Source organism: Trichomycterus rosablanca, chromosome 20 (genome assembly GCF_030014385.1).
Source record: "Trichomycterus rosablanca isolate fTriRos1 chromosome 20, fTriRos1.hap1, whole genome shotgun sequence".
Taxonomy (NCBI): Eukaryota; Metazoa; Chordata; class Actinopteri; order Siluriformes; family Trichomycteridae; genus Trichomycterus; species Trichomycterus rosablanca.
The window spans coordinates 1,206,567-1,227,850 of record NC_086007.1 but is presented as its reverse complement, the minus strand read 5'-3'; the positions used below and the strand labels follow the sequence as shown (position 1 = coordinate 1,227,850).

The 21,284-nt window shown below is 45.6% G+C and overlaps 1 protein-coding gene across 1 annotated transcript; it reads right to left on the bottom strand.

Moving 5' to 3' along the window:
• Positions 1–425: 425 nt before the first annotated feature.
• Positions 426–20,059, bottom strand: sap130b (Sin3A-associated protein b). Its single transcript, XM_063016620.1, has 20 exons — positions 19,968–20,059; positions 17,939–18,045; positions 17,241–17,422; positions 16,997–17,137; positions 14,004–14,130; positions 13,773–13,894; positions 13,526–13,650; positions 13,010–13,154; positions 12,482–12,650; positions 12,289–12,409; positions 9,379–9,491; positions 8,552–8,815; positions 8,297–8,471; positions 6,885–6,986; positions 6,388–6,731; positions 6,024–6,245; positions 5,786–5,911; positions 4,521–4,624; positions 2,798–2,911; positions 426–2,655 (listed from the first exon to the last, which is right to left on the bottom strand). The coding sequence occupies exons 2-20, from the start codon at positions 18,024–18,026 to the stop codon at positions 2,497–2,499; spliced, it is 2,943 nt and encodes a 980-aa protein (XP_062872690.1). The 5' UTR covers positions 18,027–18,045; positions 19,968–20,059; the 3' UTR covers positions 426–2,496.
• Positions 20,060–21,284: the final 1,225 nt, after the last annotated feature.

Here is a 21,284-nt window from a genome sequence, read left to right as displayed (position 1 = left end):
CAGTGCACGAAGCACAAGCTCCATAAAGACGTGGATGAGCGAGAGTCCTGACCTCAACCCGATAGAACACCTTTGGGATGAATTAGAGCGGAGACTGTGAGCCAGGTCTTCTCGTCCAACATCAGCGTCTGTCCTCACACATGCGCTTCTGGAAGAACGGTCAAAAATTCCCATAAACACACTCCTAAACCTCGTGGAAAGCCTTCCCAGAAGAGTTGTAGCTGTTATAGCTGTAAGGGTGGGTCGACATCATATTAAACCCTGTGGATTAAGAATGGGAGTCACTCAAGTTCATACGTGTGTGAAGGCAGACGAGCGAATACTTTTGGCAATATAGTGTAGATTTTGATTCTATCAGATATTAATGAATGAGCAGCAGAATATTTATCACATTTTAAAAGAATAAAAAAACAGTTTTGATATGGTGAGTTTAGGCAGTTTAATGCAAAATAATAACAATAAATCAGGTCTGAAACGCGGCCGTATATATTCTGCACCCACCGTGCTGCGTACAGACTCACATGCACCGATAAATCCACTCATACGTACAGTACTGATTATCCTAAATATAATATATTCAACATCTCGTCTATGATTCAAACACTAGCTAGGCTAAGCTAAGGCAGAGACGATTAAGGTCACGTCCTCGGAGACGTTCTGCTCACGTGATGCGTCACGACACTTCCAAACACGATGACGACGACGACAAAAACAAACAAAATAAACAGAAACGATGAAATAAAGCTCAGTGTTCAGCATCCGACGTCGCTCAGAAACGGCCACACCCGGTCATCAAGCATCAGCCAATCAGAGGCGGAGATTCACCCCATCAGCCATCAATCAACCGTTTATTTTCCACCCTCAGTGTCGGTCAGAATATAAAAAAAATGGTTTTATATTGTTTTTTTGGTGTCCCAATCCACATCATTCTCTATCTAATACATGACAGATCAGTACACCCCCCCCTCTTCAGTCATTATATGTTTGTTTTTTTCTTCGTATTTAGTCATTTCCAATTCCAGACTGCGAACCCCCGATCTGATCTGATCGAGGAGAGTCGGATCACCACACACCCCCTCGGACATCTGCGCCGCTTCTTATCACCTGCCAGTGTCAGGTTCATCATGTACAGAGGGTCACGCTTAGGACACCCCACCCTCGCACAGGCGCAGTAGGTAGAGACCTGGTCCGACCTTCCCTTCCTCAAACACGGCTGATTGGGTTAGTGTGGACGCCCAGCCAGGTCGTGTAGACATGTTACACCACTGCTCCACCAGAGCACCCGTCATTACCAGTTTTACCATCTCGCCCCGGCGCTTCACATCCATGTTATCGGAGGAAATGTCTACACGAGCGCTATTATCTGCATGTCTGGTCTGGCTTTTATGAAGATTCACTCTTGTGAACAGGGAAAAACTGACCCAGGCGACCCATGTGACACGAGACAGTCGCCATTAGAGAAGGCTGACCCATCTGTGCAGCCAACCACCACTCACTGTCCACTCTATTAGACACTCCTACCTAGTCGGTCCACCTTGTAGATGTAAAGTCAGAGACGATCGCTCAACTATTGCTGCTGTTTGAGTCGGTCATCTTCTAGACCTTCATCAGTGGTCGCAGGACGCTGCCCACGGGGCGCTGTTGGCTGGGTATTTTGGGTTGGTGGACGATTCTCAGTCCAGCAGTGACAGTGAGGTGTTTAAAAACTCCAGCAGCGCTGCTGTGTCTGATCCACTCATACCAGCACAACACACACTAACACACCACCACCATGTCAGTGTCACTGCAGTGCTGAGAATCATCCACCACCTAAATAATACCTGCTCTGTGGGGGTCCTGACCATTGAAGAACAGCATGATAGGGGGTAACAAAGCATGCAGAGAAACAGATGGACTACAGTCAGTAATTGTATGCCTGATCGGTGTAATTTAGCCTGATCAAAATTAATATTTTAACTAGAATGAATGTTAGTTTCACATATAAACATTCTACATTGATCTTGGTGTGATTGCTTTAGTTTGTTAAGCATCTGTGTGTGTGTGTGTGTGTGTGTGTGGACAGGCTCTGTACCCACAGCGACCCCTACCAGGATAAAGCCCGTACTGAACATGATTGAATGCCCCATCGCTCCTAATTAAAACGCCGGCTTAATGAGACGGTCGTGGAGCAAAATGCAAACGAACGATGCTCAGTGATTATTTAATTATTTAACGTTACTATGGTCACCAAATAGCTAAACACGTCCTAAATTAGGGAGACAAACATCACAAAGACAAATTTTCACGCCACACATCACGGTCCGTCCCCCCCAGCTCTCCCTCGCACCCATTTTTGGGTCCCGATGTGCCGCACCGACTCTCTGGTGTGTGTGTCCTGTAGTGGAGACGGATATTTAGGGAAGGGGGTGTACGTGCGCCCCAGCTTCCCCCCTCTCCTTAATTAATGTGTTCCTGTTGTGTTTTGCCGATGGGTCCGGATGCGCCGCCGGGGCGGGGTCACGCCCGGTCCTTGCGCTTGAGCTTGTGGAGCTTCTTGGTGCTGCAGTTCTTGCTGAGGAGTTTGAGGACTCGTTCTCTGTGATCCAGGACCTTCAGCATGGCCTCGCGGGCCTCCGAAATCTGGTCCATCACCAGCTTACAGCGCTGCATGTTACCCTGCGGGGGGGCAAAAACATTCTGGTGTAATTTTAGGTATCACGAACGCCGACATATGTGACTATAGCTAGAACAGCCTTTAACTTCAAGATTTTGGAGTCAGGATCAAACCCGAGGTGCCGAGTTCTGAGTTCTGACTTGCCTGTATGAGCTCGCTGATGCGGTGCAGATCTTCCTCGGCCGCGCCTTTCTTCTTGGGCGCCAGACCCTCCTGGAGGTTGTTCAGACGGCTGTAGACGTCGTGTTCCAGGTTGGTCTGGGGAACACACAGGAGCAAAATACGAGTCTGCATCCCAATTCGTCTCATTCACACATGAGCGACCTCACATTCATCAGACCCGCCCAGATTTACATTCTAAACGATTAAAACATTTATACGGTGCACGGAAAAGACTCTAAAAGACAGACAGACAGATAGAAAGACAGAAAGACAGAGATAGAAAGGCAGACAGAAAGAAAAAGACAGCGAGAGAGAAAGACAGACAGAAGGAGAGACAGACAGACAGAAAGACAGAGATAGAAAGGCAGACAGAAAGAAAAAGACAGCGAGAGAGAAAGACAGACAGAAGGAGAGACAGAAAAAAGATAGACAGAAAGAAAGACAGAAAGGCAGACAGAAAGAAAGAAAGACAGACAGACAGAAAAACAGACAGACAGAATGACAGAAAGAAAGACAGAAAAAAGAGAAGAGACAGACAGAAAGGACAGAAAGACAGACTGAAAAACAGACATATATACAGAGAGACTGAAAGACTCTAAAAGACAGACAGAAAGAGACAGACAGATAGAAAGACAGAGATAGAAAGGCAGACAGAAAGAAAGAGACAGCGAGAGAGAAAGACAGACAGAAGGAGAGACAGAAAAAAGATAGACAGAAAGAAATAGAAAGAAAGACAGACAGAAAAACAGAGAAAGACAGACAGACAAAAAGAAAGACAGAGAAAGAAAGACAGACAGAATAACAGAAAGAAAGACAGAAAAAAGAGAAGAGACAGACAGACAGAAAGACAGACTGAAAAACAGACATATATACAGAGAGAATGAAAGAGTCTAAAAGACAGACAGAGCAAAAGACAGACAGAAAGAAAAAGACGGCAAGAGAGAAAGACAGACAGACAGGAGGAGAGAGAGAAAAAAATAGATAGAAAGACAGACAGACAGACAGAAAGACAGAGATAGAAAGGCAGACAGAAAGAAAGAGACAGCGAGAGAGAAAGACAGACAGAAGGAGAGACAGAAAAAAGATAGACAGAAAGAAATAGAAAGAAAGACAGACAGAAGAACAGAGAAAGACAGACAGACAAAAAGAAAGACAGAGAAAGAAAGACAGACAGAATAACAGAAAGAAAGACAGAAAAAAGAGGAGACAGACAGACAGACAGACAGACAGAAAGACAGACTGAAAAACAGACATATACAGAGAGAATGAAAGAGTCTAAAAGACAGACAGAGCAAAAGACAGACAGATAGAAAGACAGACAGAAAGAAAAAGACGGCAAGAGAGAAAGACAGACAGACAGACAGGAGGAGAGAGAGAAAAAAATTGACAGAAAGACAGACAGACAGAAAGATTAAAAGTCAGTCAGTCTGTCAGTCTGTCCCGACCCTGGCAGAGGAGGGCTGTAGACAGGTTACACAGGGATCTGTATAGCGTACGGAGCGTCACACAGTTCAGCCAGGCTGCGGTAATGAGGAACCCCTTCGCCCCCCCTTCCCTCAGACACAGGCCACGAAGGTCGATCAGAATGAATTTGGGATTAACCACGTTATGAAAACTTGCTGCAGGCTGAGAGGAACGTTTCTGGGTTCAGGGTGAGACTCCATCATGTTCAGTAGCAAACCGTGAGGTAGAACGAGTTTCTCACCAGCTGAAGCAGCTGGGCGGCACACAGGTGGACCTTCCAGCCCTGAGCTCGACACAGCGCCCCCTTCTGATTGGCCACATCCTGCAACGTGCCCTTCTTCTCATCTGAGACGACGACACACACACACACACACACACATGCAGTGTTATACCACTTATAATATGAACTAGAGATGCACGAGTACGGATACTAGTGTCGGGTATTAGCCCGATACCGCGCTCATTAACTCGTACTCGTACTCGCAAACGAGGCTCCGATACTAAACATCCGATACCGTGTACCTAGTGCACGTCGCTGCGTTAACGCCGGGGTTTTCAACCTGTGGGGCGCGAGTGCCTGACCGGGGGGCGTGACATTGCGAGATTTTTTTACTTCTAAAACTAAAGCAATTCATTTTTCACCCACGGGAGACAGATTGAATTATTCTCACTGACCACGACGCTCACACGCACGTTTAATGTTATTTAGTTCCGTTTGAAAAAAAAAAAACCCTTCAAAATAGAGCTAACAGTGAAGATAACCGGTTACAAAAGCAGCGACCGCTGTGTTTGTGTTCAATACTCTGTTCACAGTGTCGATACAAGTGATTCAGGAGTCGACTCATTTTAAGCTTCTTTTCTCAGTCATCTCTCCGTGTTTACTGTTATAATGAATGATGCGGTTGTAAATAAACACCAAATACTACAGAACATTCTGTGTGACTCGCTTACCTTATAAAGCTCAGGCTTAATTATACTGCTTATTACCACAGAGCGGGAGCCGACTCGGAGTCGTTTACGAATGTACGTGCCGGTAGAATCGGCTCAGATGGGATCGGACTGTATTATCCTTTTAAAGTAAATATTTCAATCAGCAGAATCGCATCGCATGTATGATGTGCACAACGTTAATGACGTGCGTTTATTAATGAACGTTAACGTTAGCTTGTCAGAAGCTTTCTCAATGATGTCTGTGCGGTGTTTTTTTGTTTTTTTTTTACAATTAGTGACGGCAACCCAAGCAACTGTTCCACTGCACTATTTTACACTAAAAACTAAACTATTCCATAATGCTCCAGATTGCATCATTCTAAATACAAAAATACATGTACTCGTACTCGTACTCGGTTGGGAAAAAATGGTATCGATGCATCCCTAATATGAACAGAACAGTATTACACAGAAAATTATTGTTTTATCAGTTGTAGTGAGACGAGAACTGAAATGAAGCTTTTATTCGATGTTCACTACTGGAGAGCGAGCGAGAGTACAGCGCGTCAGCAATACCTTTGACCCGGACGTCGCTGTGTCTCTGGAAGTGATGATAAGCAGCTTTCCAGGGGTTCCGGTACTGACGCAGGAGCGTGATAGGGGGGCGGATTTTCATCGGGACGTAGCGCACCCCCTCCTCATCTACAGCAGGTACACAAAACACAACACGAGGCATTACATTACTGACATGGACTGGACGCCGACGTCCCGGAGGCTTCATGAGCCCGTTGATCTAAGAGGAAGCGGGACGGACCGATGTACTCCTTAGGAGGCGATTTGCGCTTTTCGGGGCGATGGCCGAGAGCTTTGATGGGCGGCTTCTCCTCGTCTGTGCTGTTGGTCTCCATCATCTCGCTCTCCTCGGTGGAGATCACATGCTGCTGCTTCCTGGGCTTCTTCCTGGGGGAGGCGCCCGGCGGGAGATCCGAAGGCGTGACGGCGAGAGCGGAGGCGCCGGTAGGGGGCGCCGCACCCGCTGAAAAAGAAGAGTTGAGGGAAAGACAAAGTGATTCTTGAAGCACTGGTGGGGAAAAAAAAAACACATTAAAATCACATTCAGGGGCAAATCTCTGCAACGGCGCCCCCTAATGTCTGGGTACTCGGAGCGCTCTCATTACCTGCTTTTGAGATGTCCACAGGCTCCTCCTCCTGCTTAGCGTGAAGGTCCGGAAGGGTGGAGCTAACGGCACAGGCGGCGGCGCCACCGGCCGCCGGGTGAGCGGGCGGGGCGATCACGTTGGCCGTGGACATGACGGACGGAGTCACGGCCATGGCGGCGGCGGCCGGCTGAGACGGCGGAGCGCCCGAGGTCAGGTGGGAGGACGCGGCCTGGGCGGGGATCTGGGAAGAACCTGGAGCGGCGTTCTGCAGCAGTTGCTCCACGCTCTGGCTGGGAAGGGCGTCCACGCCGGCGGGTACAGGAGGACCCAGAGCCACCAGGACCTCCGATTTGGGCTTGAGTCTGCAACAGAGCACAGAGAAGTTGGAACCGCACAAGTGGCTGGCAACTGTCCCAGCCTGTTACAGCCTCAGTCATCCACATGCTGGTTAACACAACGCTTTAGGGAAGTCCCACGTCTGCCTGCGTATTGGTTTAGTAATGGAGGATTCGTACCCTGCGGGTCGAGGGGATCCTGCGGCGCTCCTCATGCCCACGTCCATCCTGGCCGAGTCGCCGAGCTGAGTAGCCGTCATCAGGTTTTTCCTCACGGCGGAGCTTCAGATACACAAAATGCACATCAGTACAGGCATCACATGTTCAAATATAATGTTACGGTTCCGTGTTTCAGCGTGAAGGAAGAGGTGTGATGGTGGTGTGGGAAGCATTTTTAGCTGCTGGTACTGCCGAGTTGCTTCACGGTAAAAACTCTCCCCACGGTCCATTGAGCTTTTTATGCACATGTAATAACAACAAAGAGAGTTTGGACACGTTTCTTGACTCTCTAAGGGCGCAGTCACATGGTCAGCTCAGCACTCAAAGTGCGGTTATAAAACGGATAGTTCCGGTCCTAAAATCTGATTGGCTGCGCCGCGTTCGAAGCCGTTGTAAAGTCGCCGATATACGCGCACCTATGACCACCTCACATCATCCCATATTAATACGCCACTGAAAAGAACAAGTACAAACTTGGTTGAACACTAATTTAACTCATGTACAATACATGGAAATGTGCAGATTAATATAAACAGTAATCCTGATCATTAAGCGGGTGTTTCGTCCAAGAAATAATGTAATAGTGTTTGTGGAGGAATGTTTATTACGAATGTTATGTTCGCCCTCATGTTTTGTAAGTGTTTTTGTAAATTAAAACATCTATAAATTTAACATTGTTGTATTTTATTATATTTTATGTTGACCACTCGAGACCAAAACATCCTTCCCCGTGATAAAATCGCAGTAACGCACGGTCTCTCGTGGCTTATTGCTTTCATATGAGCTGAATCTGCATCAGTGTGGAACAAGCGTCAGATCCAGGGTTACAGCTCCACATGTATCTGTGTTTATCTGGATTCTCCTCCCTGTTTCACTTTTAAACTTGTGTTACAGCTCCAGCTTCTGAGAAATGGTGAGAATCAGAATCAGCTTCTCCCAGAGTCTAAAACGCTTCTGGTTCAGAATAAAGCTTAACGTGGTTTAATGTAGTAAAAGAAGGAGACAGGAGCACTAAACTTCTCTTCATTATTACTGCTCATAAGTTCCTCCACTAATCACGTTCCTCACTCGCCGTTTTAAGTGTTGTTTGTCCGGCCCGAGTCGCTTTAACCGCGTCATATCAAACAGTTCGTCTCATTGGAGGAGCTTTGAAAAGGTCAGCGACCGGTACCGATCCGTGGGTCATTTATTACCGGGCCACACAAAGAATAAATAATTAGAGACGCTACAGGAGTAATTACATTTCCAATACTCTTGGGGTGTTATTGTCTCTAATCACCACTAGGTGGGAGCAGAATCTCGTTGCGGCGTAAAATGGAAACGAAATTGGTTTTGCCGTCTCTCATGCGAACGGACTCTTGTTTCGGACTCACCCGTCGGTGGCCGGCTTTTTGCGGAGGATGCTGGGCCGAGGGGACGAGACGAGCGTCGACGTCCCCGATCCGGCCCCCTGGGGGTGAGTCTGGGTCACCGCGGTGATGGGCTGGCTGCTGTTGAAGGTGTTGCCGATGGAGTTGCCGACCAGGGCGGAGCCGTCGGCCAGCACCACTGAGGAGAGAACAAGCATTCGACGTTCAGGCGTGGTCACGCGAGCGCGCTCATTTCTCAGGGATGTAAAAACTCCTGACCTGAGGTCTTGGCCTCGTTGGCGATTTGATGGGGGTTGATGGAAGCAGCCTGGATGCCCTGGGGCGTGATCGTGGAGCCGCCGTGAAGCCCCTGGGCCGTGATGGTCGCGTTCTGGCCGCCCTGCGCGGCCACGGCCGCCGGCTGCATGTTCTGGGTGTTGATCTGGGCGATGCGATCCACCGTCATGAGCTGCATGGAGTTCAGATGGACGGCAGAGGCCATGCCCACACTGGGCTGAGCTGCGCTAGGAGGCTGGGCCGTCACTGTAACACACACACACACATTAAATAAAGCCTAAATAAACAGTACACCATGTGGCCAAAATTATGTGGACATCTGACCATGAGCAATGACATGGAGTTGCCAGCTGTACAGTCGATCTTCCGATTCGTCTCAAAGCTGTTTAGTGGGGTTCAGGCCAGGCCAGGCACATGCATCATTTCCCAGAAAGCACTATAAGAAGGCCCGCCTCACGCCGAACTGACCGGGCGTCCACAAAAACACAACTGTCCCAGCTTGAGGGAGGAGGAAAGGTTGGACAGGGTCTCTTCCAGCGGTCACTGCACCAACATCGGCAGGTGATAAAAAGAGGCCACAGATTGGGCACAGGGGAAAGGGCGGGGGCTGCATTTTGGGTACAGCATGGATAGTTCAGGATTTGTTTTGGTCTGTAGGGTACCATGTAATGGAAAAGGGGCACAACAGCACTTAACAGTGACACCGTGTCTGTGAGTGCCAGTACACGACGTTCCAGTGATGTGATGCTCGTGTTTCTGTTCTGAATACAATTCCAGGTCACGGCTTCTGATCGAAACGAGCGAGTTACCTGGATAGGGTCGAATGGTGGACACGGAGCTGGTGATCGGGGTGTAGGTCATCGGGTAAGAAGCTGGTTGATAGGTGGGCAGAAAATATTGAAACTGCACGGGAACAGACGGCCTGTGGATAACAATTATTATTCATTGTTAATAATTATTCATAACAATGTGCAACTTTTTTCCCCTCATGTGTAATTATTACAATGTGCAATATTTTTCCCATGTGCAATTATTTGTAAATATTTTACTGACTTTCTTTATTTTACTGAGTTTTTCTGACTTTTTTATTTTTATTATTATTATTATTATTATTATTATTATTATACAAAGTTTAACATACATATTAAGTTACACACACACACACACACACACAAGTGCATTAAATTATTCTGTAGCATGAAGAAAACACTTTCTGCAGGAGTTTATCAGTCTATCCCACAGCTGTGGAAAACTTTTGGCCCACTTATTTTTTTTAATTTACAAGATCCAACTCTTCCATTTGATGCCCACGTCCACAGAACGTTAGAGCTTTCTTCTTTCTCATATGTGACGTTGCCGAAATCCCACCACGCCCCTTCTCAATCTGCTACAGGATCTCTCGGTCACACAATTCAGCAACACTTGGTGACCGACGACGACTTTTCTCCTTGGCATGACGTAGACACACGACTTGGTGCTCTAGAACCACCCGGCAAAACTCTCGATCCGGCCCGCCACATGAAGCGCCGATGCATTTTTAAATAAACGATGCCGTCACTTTTAATTCAGTGCGTAATTCCATGAAATTGTGACTGAAGAGTGAAGCTAAATTAAGTGAATACAAGTTACTTCAGCGGTACCAAATCTTTGTCCAAACCAAGTACGAGTAAAAAAGAAAGAAAAGTGGATCTCGAGCACACACTCTAAAAAATAATATACTGGATCTACTTAATTGTTAATTATGGTAACAATTTGCATGCATTAAATGCAACAAGCCTTTCGCTGTTAAACTAACTTAACTAAATTAGGTAATATCAACATGAACATTTTTAACACCATCACGCTAAATTAATCTGAACCTAATTCATTTAAATTTCATTGTTTTGTTTCACAAACCCAAATAAATGAGGTCCCGCTAATATGAATATGCCGAATATTATCGGAATGTCGGCGAGAGAAGGCGGCGATAGGAATCAGCTCTTTTACTGAATCATTGGACAGACGCTTATTCATACACATATTCATTCATACCACAAACACACATGCCGATTCATTTCTCAGCGTATCAACAGAGTTGAGTCAGTTCATCTGGACACAACACTCTACAATAAACTCGTGTCCAGACGAACTGACTCAACTTCGCGAATTTGTGTACCCGGGTTATCGAGCACGCATCAACACATATTTCATCGTAGCCACACTGTTCCCAACGCTGGGCTGCACACGGTCACTGTAGGTCTGGAAACCACTGCCGCAAGTCCTTCTGGGTAAAGCTCCGCCCCTTCCCAGTACAGTCGAATCCGGTTAATCGGACCACATCGGGACGCGATCGTTTTGGTCCTAATGACCGGCTGGTCCGATTACACGAACGTGCCCTATGTTACAAGGAACGATCGCTTTCTCGTGTAGACTTTAATCGGGATTGACGGGAGGGAATTCCTCGCACGTGTTGCCGGACGCTCTCGTTTACGCTCGACTTCATTTCGCCGAAAAGCGGAGATGCAGATGGATCCGATAACCACGCTGCTGGCTACTGGGTGCGTCGTCGTGGGAAAGAAAGTGGTGGGCGCGTTCACCTCCCGCTGGTTTCGCTCTCGTCAACACAACTTTTGGGATTTCCTGACCTTTGATATCTCGCTGACCCGCTTTGCATCCGCTCTAAGCGGCGACTTGTGGCTTCTTTTTTCTTATTCGCTCTCACGTTCTTTGGTCCGATTGAACGGAATTTTGGTCCAAATGAGCGAATAACATCACACGTACATAATAGGATTTGTTTCTGTACTCTAGGATTCGGTCCGAATAAGCGGCTGGTCCGATTAACCGGATTCGACTGTATTTAAACATAATACATTCAAGCAACTCAGAAATTTTAGTTGGCTCAACTCAAAATTGGTATGATTTTGTACTAAAGCAAAATAATGCGTTGAAAAAGGTTTCAATTTTGAGTTTGTCTAAAATAATGTCTTTTTAACAAATGTAACAAACTTAATTATTTTATGTTGAGCTTACTTGTTATATTACATTTAATTTACTAATGTGCTGAATCATTTTTTAGAGTGTAGGAAAATTAACCCGGAATGGACATGCGTTTATTTTTTTTAATAAACGGGCCATGCCGTCTTCTCATGTCTGGTGCGCTTGGAATGCATGGCGGTGGCAAAGGGATATAATTCACGGAGGCATCACGTAACGAAACACCCAAAACTCGGCGATCTCCGAGGTGAGGACAGAAAGCACAAGATTAAAGCACTAAAAGACTTCCGACCACCACATTACTCAGTCGGCGTCAGAAAGACGGTGCAGTATCTCCCATCGACCAGGACATTCCTTGTAACTACCTGATTTTTTGTAGCTGTATTACAAATTCATGTGGACAGGTCTGTAAAAAATGACATTCGTGGCCCTCTGGTGTAGGTGTTTGTGTGAAACCGGCCCTTGGTAAAGAGAAGTTGTGCACCCCTGCTCTAGAACACCACTTTTATAGAGGAAGTAAGCATATTGTGTTATCTTAGCATATTTGTATAGAAGTTACTAAGGATCACAAAATTGCTATTTAGATCCTGATGAATAAAAAACTTAGTAAAGTAGAGCTTTGTCATAGCTGCAATCACAAAGCCTGTGATGAAGCGTCCGCATACTTCTGGTCACACGGCTCATCATTAAACGCTCTCATTAACCTAAATGACAACTAAGTGGCTCCCTCTAGGGTCAGTGTGTACCTGTTGTCACTGCGGTTGTCCATGGCGGCAGGATTCGGGGACGAGCGGAGGGTCGGGACCCCAGCAAACTCGGGCTGGATGCGGGTGGAGGTGTGTGTGATGGGCTGCGGTACCACCTTGGCTGAAGTAAGAGTATAAGAGTAAATAAATGGGCAAAATGGGAAACGAATTGGGATCGGTAAAGGTTTCATACCGACAGGGATGGTGGAGGTGGTGACCGTGGTGGCGTGTGTGGAATGCGAGGCCATCGGCACCGTAACTATATTGCCGCCGGTTGTCGTGGTGGACGGAGCCGTGTTGGTGGCCAGGATAGGAGCCACTGTCGCTGCCGCCACGGGCGTCACAGAGCTGAAGATCGGTTTCTGCAGAGAAATAAAAACAAGGGTGCATATGAGTCCAACGAGAACACGTTTACACCCTTAGCTTTGTGAGGTTTATCAGTATAGTAGAGGGTGTCCACAGAACAAATCAAACGTAAATCAGGCACTGAACCTTTAAAAAAACAAACACAGTCGACACAAAAAGTCTGCTCATCACTAGGAGGAGCCAGAAGGACGTCTTGAGCTCTTATGAAACGCGTTGACGCTTTGACGCTGTACCCGCTGCAAAATACGACGACTGCACGGTCATGTTATTAGGCTGCTGTTTGGTATTTATAGTCAGATCCAGATACTGGTCCTGGATTATTAATCAACAGGGGAGGGACTGAAAGACTGCTCACCTGCGGCATCGAGTGTGGGAGCGCCTTCTGAGCACCCATGGCCGGGTGCGTCGGGAGGGTGATCCGCGTGTGCATGTCCCGGGCCGAAGCGGGGCGCTGGATACTCAGGGTGGCGGGGGGTGGGTGAATGGTGAGAGCTGAGCGCCTGGGATTAAACAGGAGGAGGAAGATCGTTATAAACGGTTATAAAAATATTCCATATTCATTCAGTTAGTTTCACTGTATAAAGTGGATGAACCCACTAGCCCGGGTGCCTTGAATGACAGATTAAACAACCGAGTATGAGTCTTTGTCCAAATCCATAAACAACTTGCCTCGGGCCCTTAAGCTAATCAATCTCAGTCAATAAGAATACCCATTATAGTCCACTGACTAAAAAAATAGTCCTGATCTAGGCAGAGTGGGTGTAGTTTTACATATTCTTGGCATCTTCTCCAAATTTACTTCTCCTCATTTTTTTTCACACACACATACACGGGGCTCTCACGTAGAAACAACTCGGTGTTCTTCTCTTACCCGTGCGCCAGCTCTCCCGAGTGAGCCGTCACCGTGTTGATGACAGGAGACTGAGGCCTGGTGGCCGTGACCGGCGCTACTACTGTGGGCAACACCGCCGTAGAGGTGGTCACTATGGGGCGTGACTGCAAAAACGAAAGACAGAAATCATTGCATCTTAAATCATTCAATGTGAAAGACAATCAGCAAGGGTGCGATTACTTTTCCCCCCCCAGTACAGTACACAAACAAATATGCGAGGGGGAACCTGTATGGGCTGATGGATGATGTGCTGGACCGTCGGCTGTCCTGCTCCGGGGTTCGGGTTGGACGCCGGCCTCAGCACCGTCGCTCCTTTGGAACTGGACATGACGGCGGCTGCCGCGGCTCCTGCCGATCACACCGACACAAGACGACGCGTCGGAAGTGCGTGAGCATTTATTTACAGTCTAAGTGACGCTGAATGGTCGACCAGAAATACGAGCATACGAGCACTGACCTCTGGGTAAATGCGAGGGGAACTGATGCTGCGGAGCGGCCGAGGAGCCGAACTGTAGGGTGGGCGTCCCTTGGCGGATTATCTGCACGTTGGTGGCCATAATACGGTGCAGATTTCCAGCGTGACCCTTCGAGAAACAACAACGAGCATCCCATTAAGTTACGATATCCCACAACAATAACGTAAAGAAAATTTACATTATCTAAGCTTGACTTATTTGAAGCAGCTTTGCGATATATCGTAAATATCGATATATCCGATATTACTTTTACATGATGTTGAAAATGACCGTATTCGATATATCGAGTGTGTGTAGAATACACAGGTTACCATTCGAGTCAACGAGTCAGAAACGACTCTTTTCAAACGAATTATTCATTGGAATGGAATCAGGGAGCTGTGCTCTTGTCTGTGGTAAAGATTCATTCGTTTTGCGTAAACGACTCCATGAATCAGTTCATCTGTTAAAGAGATTCAGATGTATAAACCAATCAGAGCTTCCGAATTCAGATTTTGGGAGGGATTTCAATCTCTCTCTTCATTGGTTACCGCTTTCAGCTTTGTACCGCGACAGCCGAGGAAATAAATGATTTAAAACGGTTTTCACTTTCATTAGTTAGGAGGACGAACACGGTTGGAAATGGATTTTTATATTCTGGAAACATACGGATGGCCTCAAAAAAGAAAAAAAGTGAATTACATCCCTAATGGAACAACACACACAAATATTTAGTCTCAATTTTTTTGTTTTTGAAAATTACTTAATTTATCTGGATTTTAGAGCTATATAAACAAGCTTTATTGTTAGGCTATGATTCGGTATATTATTGCTTTTTAATGACAAAAATGAGACAGATTTAAGACAAATCAAATGCGTGTTTACTGTTAAATACAGAACAGAGCAGAGCAGAGATGCGCAATAAGAATGCACGGCTTTTCTCTATTAAAAAAAGGCTTAAATTTAGCTTCTAGCCTAGATATTTTAAATGCACATCTAATCAAAATACGGTAAAAAAACAAACAAACAAAAAAACGAAACCTTTCGTTTAGAATAAAGAATAAAGTCTATAAGACCTTAAACCTGCGTTATCGTGTCCTTGTTGCGCGCTAGAAAAAACAACATGTTCACCTGATGTGGTCTGAGAGAGGATCCGAGTGGGGTAGCGATGTTCCCGGCGGCACTAAAACCCTCTCTGATGGTGTGTGTGCTCGCTAGGGCTGTCGCACTAACCGCAATTTTGAGATATCGCGGTATAGACCAGCCAACCGCAGGGCATGCCAAGCAACCGCATCACCGCGATATTCACGTTTTTTCTTTCTTTCTTTCTAATCTTTTTTTTTTTTTTGTTGTTGTTGCAGGGTCCATCTTGTTTTATACGCTTACATTCGGGCGTAATAAATGTTAAATAAATTCATAATGAAAATGAGCTAAGTGCGTCATTTTCCCGCAACCTGTCCGCATCCGTTGCTGCTGAGCGTCGGGCTTTGTGTTTTAAAATGTAAACAATCGCAACATGAATTATAGGCAAGTTTATTAATGATTAAATTGAGTTCACACTCAATAAATACTAATTTAGACCATATTCAAACAGCCTTGGCGTACTAAAACACTTAATGATGGTTAATATGGCATTGCAGCCTGCAAATTCTCTCTTCCTGGCTTGCTGGAATGATTTAAATGCATTTTTTCGTTGAATAAAAATGTATTGAAACGAATAATAACTTAAAATGTAGTTTATATTGTTATGTTAATTATATCTACTAAATAGATAGTAAATAGTGGCGCGATAACCGGGCTAGATTTGCTCTGCTGTGTAAAGTCGCATGCAGGTTCAGTACACGTGTGTATTAGTGTAACGTCAGGAACATCACTACCCCACTCAGATCCTCTCTAAACCACATCAGGTGAACATGTTGGTTCTTCTACTGCGCATGATAACGCAGGTTTAAACTCTTACAGACTTTATTCAATTTTTTTTACCATATTTTGATTAGATGTGCATTTAAAATATTTAGCCTAAACTCTTTTTTTTTTTCGTTTCACAGTGCGTATCTAGTCTAGGCTAGAAGCTAAATTTAAACCTTTTTTTAATAGAGAAATGACGCGCATCCCTGCTCTGTTCTGTATTTAACATTAAACACGCATTTCATTGGTCTTAAAGCTGTCCCATCTTCGTCATTATAAAGCAATAATATACCGAATCATAGCCTAACAATAAAGCTTGTTTATATAGCTCTAAAATCCAGATCAATTAAGTAATTAAAAAAAAAAAAGGCGATATCACCGCATACCGCGATATTAAGACAGGCTGAATATCGCAAAGGGGAAATTCTTTCACCGCGACAGCCCTAGCTCAGGTAAGCAGCGGTTATGATTTTATGCTGCTGTTTGGTTGATCTGGGTCGCGGTGCCGCTGTTTACCGTGCGCTTTTATTTTGCAATGATAGCAAAGCATCATTATCAAATATTAAACGTTTTTGGGATTTTTTTTCATGCTCACTTATTCGAAGTAAATTGGACGGCATAAATGTGACTGTGAGATTATATACATGCAGCCTTGTAATAATACAAAATATATAGAACATCTAATATAAAGAATATCAGAACTACAGTATTTTGTGTTTTTAAGATAACTTATAAACGATATAAGCTAAAATACGGGCAGTGGCCTGCCATTGCACTTTAAGTTTACATTATATCGTATCGTATCGTATATCGTCACTTCTCAAAAGCATATCGACTTTTTTTTAGTCATATCGCACAGCCCTGGTTCATCCCGATCTTCACGTCGGATCCTTTTAAGCTCCATCAGATTATAAGCAGAGCATCTGGAAACCGCTTTCTTTAAATCTCTCCACAACAATCCAATAGATTTCAGGGCTTTGCCTTGAAGCCGCTCCAGTGTCGTCTTGGCTGCGTGCTTTAGGTCACTGTCGTGTTAACAGGTGAAGGCTCTGGATACATTCTAAACACAGGGTACAGTTTTGCTCACCTGCTGCCCGCTGATGGTCGCGACAGGGATGGCAGCTGCCTGAGGCATGGTGCCCTCGAGGTGCCCGGGACCTTTGTGTGGCAGGGTGAGGGCCGGGGCCGGGGCGATCACTCGGCTCGGGATGGAAGCCTTCAGGGCAGACTGAAAGAGAGAGAGAGAGATCGCGATCGCAGTTTTACACCCATCACACGATTAACACCGCTGACCGGAGCGCGGCAGAAGGGTCAACGCACCACCAACGTACCTGCACCTTGCCATGTCCCTCTGTGAAGGTGACGGGGAGGTGCTGGGTGAGTGAGTGAGGTATGGACGACGGCGCCCCGTACGGCCTCACCACCACCGGCTCCTGTTTATCGTCTCTCAGAGGAAGCGCGGTGCTGGAAAAGGGAGCCAGGTTCACGTCCCGCTTGGCATCATCGTGTCCTCCTGAAAGAGAGCATGGGCATGACGTGGATGGCACAATAAGCATCGATGTGTGAATACTAGGGTGTTGCTAAGGTATCCTCGGTGGTCGCTGGGGTGTCGCTATAGTTTTCTGGGTCGTTTCTAGGACATTTGCTTGTTAGGGTGTTACTAGGCTGCAGCTACGGTGTCCCAGGTGGTTTTTAGGGTATCGCTAGGTGGTTTCTATAGGACTGAGAGGGTGCGATGGTATTAAAGATGATTTCTAGTGTGTTGCATTGGTATCCCAGGAGGTTGCGAGTGTGTTTCTAAGCAGTTGCTATGGTAACCTATGTAGTAACTAGAGGGGTCTCAATGCACTTGCATACGAAAGGCTGATTGGCAGAAAACGTACGTCCAGTTAAAAAAGCCAGAATCAAGTCGCTCTGGACTGCAGGACAAGTTCACAGAAACAGAAAAAAATAAAAAATCTGATATTATTAAGCTGCACATCAGAATAAATGTAGTTATTTATATGGTGTTTATGACAGTGAGACTGACCCGTGCTGTTCTGCTTGGCTTGGACCGAGGCTGAATTCGGCGCTTGTGCGGGGTTCAGTCCTGCTCTCTGGTACTGCTGAGAACTCATCTTCTACCGCACTCACGTCCTGAACATCAATAAACACACACACACACACACACGACACGTCTGATTCTCTGAGCGGGTAGATTTTGACAGACCAGTGATATTTATACTCGGACTGCACAACGACGCGTGTCCAAGGACGGATTGAGGATAGTCTGGGCCCCTGGGCAAAGAGTCAGAGTCAATGGCCAGGAGTGACGGTGAGTTCAGGCGGTTTTGGCGCATCCTAATCCTGAGTGAAATATGAAATCTGGTAGCTTGCCTGGCAATTTGTAGGTCCCTAGAAAGTCAAGGAGCCATGGTAAACGACTTCTATGGAAGTCAAGGGCCCCATAGCAGGGGCCCTCGTGATCAAGGGCCCTCTAATGGTATGCCCTGCTCTTCTCTAGGGCCCCCTGGTAGGGGCTCTCATAACCAGGGCCCTCTAAAAATATGCCCCCCTCTTTCCTAGGACCCCTAATAGCCAGAAGTCGAAGTCAGAGCAGTGCCACAACGCCTCATCCATTTTCATAAGGGGCCCAAAAGCATGGCTAGGGCCCCCAAAAGCATGGCTAGGGCCCCCAAAAGCATGGCTAGGGGCCCCAAAAGCATGGCTAGGGCCCCCAAAAGCATGGCTAGGGGCCCCAAAAGCATGGCTAGGGCCCCCAAAAGCATGGCTAGGGGGCCCAGAAGCATGGCTAGGGCCCAGAAGCATGGCTAGGGCCCCCAAAAGCATGGCTAGGGGCCCCAAAAGCATGGCTAGGGCCCCCAAAAGCATGGCTAGGGGCCCCAAAAGCATGGCTAGGGCCCCCAAAAGCATGGCTAGGGGCCCCAAAAGCATGGCTAGGGCCCCCAAGAGGCCCTGGGGTCAAAGTCCCTAATAGTCAGAGGATCCTTAAAATGGAGGGCCCTCGGAAATAAAAATATATTGTATCATAAATGTTGATAGGCATCGCAAAATGTTTTGGGCCCCCTGACCTCAAGGGCCCCTGGGCGCTGGCCCCACTGGCCCGGTCAGTAATCCAGCCATGCGCGTGTCGGTTGTTATACTCGACCACCTTCGACCCGTAGTTGAGCCAATGCTGGATTACAGATTTAATTGAACATGATTTTGAGCAGTTTGCTCAGGAGACCAACAGTGGCGGGACTTGAACCGGCAACCTTCTGATTACTAGTCCAGCACTTTAACCAGTGAGCTATCACTGCACATGTACATGGAACAGTGGTCTCTTTCTTGCCAAACACAAAACACACCAAATACAAGCCGCTAAAATGTGAAGGACACTGTCCACAGTCGAGCATGTTTTACACCGCCTTTGGTTTGGAGGCTGTACTGCATTGTGTACTTGAACTTGATTGGAATTTGAGGTGCCAATTTTGGAGTCAGAACATCACAAAGCTCGTCTGACTGTGGACAAAGAATTGAACATGATTTTGAGCAGTTGAGGGTTTTGCTCAGGAGTGCAACAGTGGCGGGACTTGAACCGGCAACCTTCTGATTACTAGTCTAGTGAGCTATCACTGCACCTGTACATGGAACAGTGGTGCCAGAACATCACAAAGCTCGTCTGACCGTGGACAAACTAAAATTCCAGAACACAAACGTTCATCTCAGCTGTATGTAAACTTCTGAGCACCAGTCTGGCTGAATATTACATAACGAAAGAAATACAGATATTATTAATATTATTATTAACCGCATCTGTTGTGATAATAAAGCTGCTCTGTTTTCGTATGAACTGAGCTGATTTATAGTGGAATAAATGATCAATAATTAAGATTATTATAAACACTGGAGGATTTTCTGGTGCTAACATGCTAACCTGACAGGATTCTACTAGCTCAAGAGGCTAACTGTTCTAGCACAAACACAAACGCCGCAAAATAAAACGAAATATCGAGACTTTAAACTCAATAAATGTTGTTTTATATAAGAATGGTGATTTTTAATCGGATTTATGTTACCGTGTAGTGTGTAAATCCTCTCCATCCGCTTCTGTTTGTTCCTGTAGAACCGGTACAATCGTCAGTTACAGAGCACAGCAATAACAGCCGCTCAGAGAGATTTCAATATAAAAGTCCCCACACTAATACAAATAAAATCGCAAAAATAATAAACTAAAATTAAATAAATGTAATAAAATTACATTCATAGATAAATCACGCGGCATGGTGACTCGGTGGATAGCACTGTTGCCTCCCTGTGTTCAATTCCCAGGTGGAGCGGACCGTATCCATTCTGTGAGGAGTTTGCATGTTCTCCCTGTGTCCTTGTGGGTTTCCACTGGGAGCTTCGGTTTCCTCCAAAAAGTCCAAAGACATGCAGTCAGGCCAGCTCGAGCTACTAGAGATGTTAGGTGTGCTAAGGTGTGGATGTGTGTGTGTTTGCCCTGTGATAGACATGAGTAAATCACAACCCTGAGTAGGATAAAGCAGTGATAAAACACACAATGAATGAATAATAGGGAAAAAATAGAAATTAAATAAAGTTACATTAAAAGAAAAACCAAAACATGAAATAACATTAAAGAAAATAGATACAAAAAGGATAAATAATAGATAAAAACCTTTCTTGGCAGGAGTTATAAATAAAAGGCTGGATTAAATCAATCTATGTGACCAGAGGTAAGATTTAACACCCACACTGTTTACTGTGCCACTATGCTTCAATAAATCATAGTAAAATAAAACAGTTAGAACTAAAACTTAAAAAAATAAGCATTAAAGTAATATTTTGATAAACAACAATGGCTGGTATGTACCAGTACTAACTCTATTATTATTATTATTATTACAATAGAAATAAATTAAAAACAACTTGCATAATTTACTACTGCACCCCCCCAAGCCCGGTCCGAACTCAGCAGCACAGGCAAACCAAAGTTCTTACTGTGAATCGCTGGATTTCCTTTTTGGCAGATAGAACAAGAATCTGTCCAGAAAGTTCCAATTTTACTTTATCTATTTATGAAACGTTATTCATTGTTATTTATTTAACATCAACTACTGAGAATCATCAGACGAGCACTGATGTTTCTCCTTCAGCTTAGTGCTGCTTTTCTCACTGCCCTCCCACCATTCCTGGAATTCTGGTCTGTTTCATATAGTGAAGTCGAGATATTTTGGATAAGTCGTTCCTAACGAGGTGCTTGGGTGGCTTAGACCCGGGTTTGAAGCTCAGCAGTGCTATCGACCCTACATGATCCCGTTGGTCTATGTTTTATTCAACCTGGTTTCTCTTTCTGAGCAGGAAATAGAAGAATAAGAGACACAGACTCTGGG